Here is a 5,045-nt window from a genome sequence, read left to right as displayed (position 1 = left end):
ACTCAGCGGGGAAGTGGTTGACACTTGTGCACAACGACGACATTATATAATACACGTACCTGTTTGTGCATGAACATATTGTAATAAATTATTTGCGCATTCCTTTGTAACTCATTAATGGGTCACTGCTTTCGAGCAACAACAGTAGAGCAACTTAATACATTCACGCTCCTTTTTGGCGACACGTTGATGGGAGAGAGGGAGAAGCCCCCAACCCTGCTGCACCCCAAACAGCAGCGTAAAGGGGGGAGGTGCTACAAACATGAGGTCAGGTTGGCGTAGCTCACCCCTGCATGAGGACGCAGCATATGTGAATGTGTTTGCAGCCCACTTGTAATTATTATGTGCACGAGGATATATGACAGTACACCCGGGGGTGGGTGGAAAACGACCAGTATATTATAAAATAGGGCCTTGGCCCGCAATGCACCCTGTAGCGATGTTGCAACAGCAAGGTAGGGGAAAGGAACGGATGACAATGTACAACTCTCTCCACATTGCTCGGTATAAAAATTTTCCACAAAGATTGTGAAAGGGTTTTAGTTGAACACGTTTGAGAGCGGGTGCAAAACTGAGAAATTAAAAAAAAAAAAAAAAAAAATTTAGTTCCAATTTTAAAACAACATGTTTACTTTCGTGACCCTCCCCCGGAACGATTACTTTAACTGAAGCGTCGCATGCGCATGTGCTTTCCGTATAGTGTTGTATGCCTGCAGGCGCCTTTCTTCCATGCACCTTTTTTCCCCCTTGGGTATATTCTGCTAATACGAAGGGTTTAGTTTGGCCAAGGAGTAACATAAATTGGTTAGTCTGTCACGCGGGCATAAACACGTGTGCGCTCGGCTTTCGCCATTTCGTATTCCCCACTGTGAGGGAGAAGCACGAAGAAAGGAGCGTACCATCACGCATAGGTACAGGTAATTGCGCCCTTAACCGCGCACTTGACCTTGCATTATCCCACTTGCAAGGATACACATTTAGAGCGCAGTGATACGGTTCAGGTGGAGTTGTCACCTCATCCTCCGTTGCGTTAACACGCTGTGTTAAAAATGATACCTCTATTGGGGGGACTGCATCCCGGAAATAAAAAAAAAAAAAATGAATGGACATTTGTACCCGCCTTATTTATTTAGCAACCTGGCAAGCAGACCCCCTTTATGTATCCTCCCTCGGTGAGGTCCCTTGCTCCCATTGCTGTTCCATTTCCAATGGGGTCGTTCAAATGGGTGACGCGCTGCTGCATTTGCATTAAAAGGGATGCATGTCGCATGAAAGAGAAAAGAGGTACACCAATATTTTTTGTGGTGTTTGCGGATTGTTCATTTTTGTTTTAACTACATGCGGCCCTGCTCCGCTGGTCCTTGCCCGTTCACTTGTTCACCTCTTCAACCGCCACACCTCGAGGAGGCAACTGATATCTAACTCACTCTTACGTGTCGGGTACACAGCCACAGTGGACTAACGCAGTGGCGAGACAAGTTGTGGGCCACGCACTGCTTCGTCTAGAGGGTCCCCGAGCGGAACCACGTTTGGCACAAACACTGCTCCCGTTTAAGTTGTGTCGCGAATTGCTAATCACTGTACGAATTTTCCTCCACATGGGCGCAGCATGCACCACAGAAGAGAAGGAATGCGCGCCCGAGGCTAGATGGGAAGACAACTGCATATCGCTACGTGTCCACGTCGGAGACCCGTGCAAAGGGAATTATTTGTTTCATTTAGTGAGAAAACGTAGGCGGTGTGATATTGCTAAAACTCCTTTTTAAACACCAACCCAAATGTGTTCCTTTTTAGGGGGGGGTGGGAGACAAAACTATAATTTTTCTTCCTCCGCAGGGGACGGTCGAGTCGAATTGGTGTATTTTTTTTTTTTTTTTTTTTTTTTTTTTTTTTTTTTTTGCGCGCCTTATTCTCCCGCGCGCACACACCTGTGCACCATTTCATTTTCGCGATCTGCTTCGACATTTTTTTTTTTTTTTTTTTTTTTTTTTTCATCAACTGGGCCTTTTCATTTTTCACAATTTTCGTTGCCCTCCCCCTTGTGTATATATGTGTCCTTTTGCTGGCAATGCCATTTTTGTGAGTCAAGCGAAAGGGGAAACACGTCCGACCCAGGAACACCAATTGCAGAATACCAACTGTGGATGCGCCAAGAGAGGAGGAACTCACATGCGAAATGCTTCCACTTGTGAAAACGCAAAGTACGACCAGTGCGCAAAATTAAAAATGCATATGGAGTACATGCGTTGAAAGTTGGCCGGGCCGCAAAAGCCAGAAACCGTGCTAAATGCCATGCCGTACGCACGCGTTTTCATATTGTCTCTCTTTCTTTTCTGGTCCGTTGCTGCCCATTTGCTCTTCCTTTGCTGCTCCTTCGCAGCCCCTTTATGGCAACCCTCTTTTGCGTACCACAAGACGAGTGCAGGGGTCCTCGAAAGTGCGAGCACCAGTGGTTCCCCGAAACGTCAGGGCCTCTCTTCCACCCCATTACATCCAGCAGCGCGCGTAGCCTTTGTTACACAGCTTAGCAGTTGCGACAGAGGGGAAAACCGTCACCAGGTAGGGCAGCAAAGCGGAGGGACAAAACGGACACACATATGTAAAGCGAGGAGCCCCCCACAAGGAAGATAAAACACGCGGGTTGAGCTGATTGTGGTTCGCTTCTACCTACCCATTGTGCCGCTTTTTTATTGTGACCCGTTTTGTCAAGTCCCGTGGCACATAAATGCAATTCAGCCCACCACCATCCCCTCATCAGGCAGTCAGGCGGACAGTGATAAAGACACACGCCCAACCACACTGAACCCCACACCAATGAAGGGCAAACTCTACTCCAAGCACAAAGACAAGGACCAGGACAAGTACGGAAGAGGGGGGAGCTCACAAAACATGAGTGCCTTCAAGAGGCTCTCCTCCAAAGTCCTAGGAGAATCCATTAGCAATTTCGATTTGAGTAAAACACTAGACAAGCTAGACGAGCATGTAAAGCAGTACCCCTTGTTGGATGACCTGGGGAGGAAGTATGGTGTGAAGCCCTCCTACGTCATTGTTGGTGTGGGCGGGTTTCTGTTGCTCTCACTTATCCTTGGCTGGGGCGCGGCACTCATTTGTAACGTCGTTGGTTTTGCTTACCCAGGTGAGTCTCTACACGGTTTCGGGAGGTGCGACACGCCACGTACAACATCCTCAACCGCACGCGTCGCTACCCCACCTCACGCGCCGCTTCTTTACACCCCGCGCAGCGTACCAGTCCTTCAAAGCAGTCGAGTCTCAGTGCAAAGACGAAACCAAGTTGTGGCTGACCTACTGGGTGGTCTACTCTCTGTTCTTTTTTTTCGAGTACCTGATTGATATTATTTTATTTTGGGTCCCCTTTTATTATTTGCTCAAGCTCCTGTTCCTCCTGTTCCTGTACATGCCGCAATTCAGGGGAGCGGAAACTGTGTATAATTATATAATACGCCCCATCCTCCTCAAGCACGAGAAGACGATCGACGACACTGTGCAGAAGATTAGCCAAACGGCTACCAGCCACCTCACGCAGATCACTGGAAACCTCACAGAGAAGCTCGTGCATGATGGAATTCGCAGGAGAAATTTGTGAAAACAGGGTGAGGAGCGGGGCTATCCCCACCACCACTACCACCTCGGGGTTGAAACACCCCCTTAGCGCCTTTATATCCCCTCAACGCATGTCTAACCCTACGTGCGTCACCTTTTTTTGAAGAATTTAAAATGGGGGAATGTCTTTCCCACATAGGAGCAGCCGGGGATGCACACGACTATGTTTTTTTTTTTTTTTTTTTTTCTCTTTTTTTGACACGCATTTTGTTGCCCTTGTGCCCCGAGCGCAGGCTAAGTTATTTTCACCTTCCTTCCATCAGATTAGTATTCGTCTCTTCTTTCTTTTTTTTTTCTTTTTTTGGTTAAGCATATTTCAACAGTTTGCTACCTTTTTAAATTTTACCCGTCATGCGGGCACACATATGCGCATGCGCAAAGAGGACAACGCTTGGTAGGCCAGGTACACACTTGTGCATGGGGATGTTCTCCCCCACCTCTATCCCCCTTACGCACAACGAAGGCCACAGTTCCCCTCCTTCCATTGGAGAGGATTTACGATCAGGGGGGGAGTGGCGATATACCCATCGTTGGTAAAAACCCCGTGTGATGAACACCGTAGGGAATATCATCCCTTTGCACAAACTAAACCTAATGGAGAGAAATGGTGTGGGCTGCCATATTCGAAGCGCTCCTCCTGTCATTGACCGACTTAAACCCGCAGAGGAATAACCTCGCAAGGGGTACAAAATAGAGTTATGCGTACAAATCGTTCCGCTGCTAATTTTTATTTATTATTGTAAACGAGCCATGTGTTGCGTTTTCCTTGGGGCATGTCGTGGGCCACGCGGAGAAGCGACAAAAGGGCGACAGTTGAAGTTTACATAAGTTTTTATAAAAAAATCGTGTACATATGTGTTTCTTTTTTTTCCTTTTATATTGTCCTGTTTTTCCCCATCGACGCTGCCAAACATGGAGAAGCACCGAGGGGAACAAAAATAAAATGTTGTATGCCCCGCCGCGTCATGAGCAGAAATGATTGTATAGGGCATTTTGCGGCGGCGTGGCTGTGCTTTTTTTCCTTAGCGGCAAAAAGAAAAAAGGGTCGCACCGCTATATTTTATATGCACTTCGCCGTATGCCCGTGGCGCCACGCCTCTCTCCCTCTGCATACGTTCGCGCCTGTGGAGGAGTGGCTATACTATGTGATATATTACAAGGGGCGGCCACGAATTGTAGCAAAGGTGGTGGAGAAGCGTAACCGGTCCTAACCATGCCCTTCAGAAAGTAAAAAAAAAAAGGGGTATCTCAAAGGAGGCTCTCCCCCGCAAAAAAAACAGAACACAAGGAAAAAATATTCCAAAGTGGAGCAAGCCGGAAATCAAGCACCCTTGCTCCAGTTGACCGCCACTTCAACCGTGATGTGACTATGTGGGCTTTCGTGACTGTATTTCTCTTCATTGCAAATTTTTTTTTTTTTTTTT

At 47.3% G+C, this 5,045-nt stretch overlaps 1 protein-coding gene across 1 annotated transcript; it reads left to right on the top strand.

Annotated features, from left to right (window-relative positions):
• Positions 1–2,814: 2,814 nt before the first annotated feature.
• Positions 2,815–3,604, top strand: AK88_00585 (uncharacterized protein; the record flags this gene model as incomplete). Its single annotated transcript, XM_012478233.1, has 2 exons — positions 2,815–3,136; positions 3,243–3,604. The coding sequence occupies 2 exons, from the start codon at positions 2,815–2,817 to the stop codon at positions 3,602–3,604; spliced, it is 684 nt and encodes a 227-aa protein (XP_012333656.1).
• Between the last annotated feature and the right edge of the window lie 1,441 nt (positions 3,605–5,045).

The sequence above is a fragment of the Plasmodium fragile genome (assembly GCF_000956335.1).
Source record: "Plasmodium fragile strain nilgiri unplaced genomic scaffold supercont1.5, whole genome shotgun sequence".
NCBI lineage: Eukaryota > Apicomplexa > Aconoidasida > Haemosporida > Plasmodiidae > Plasmodium > Plasmodium fragile.
Note: the sequence above shows the minus strand (reverse complement) of the source record. Positions and strands in the feature narration are given on the sequence as shown.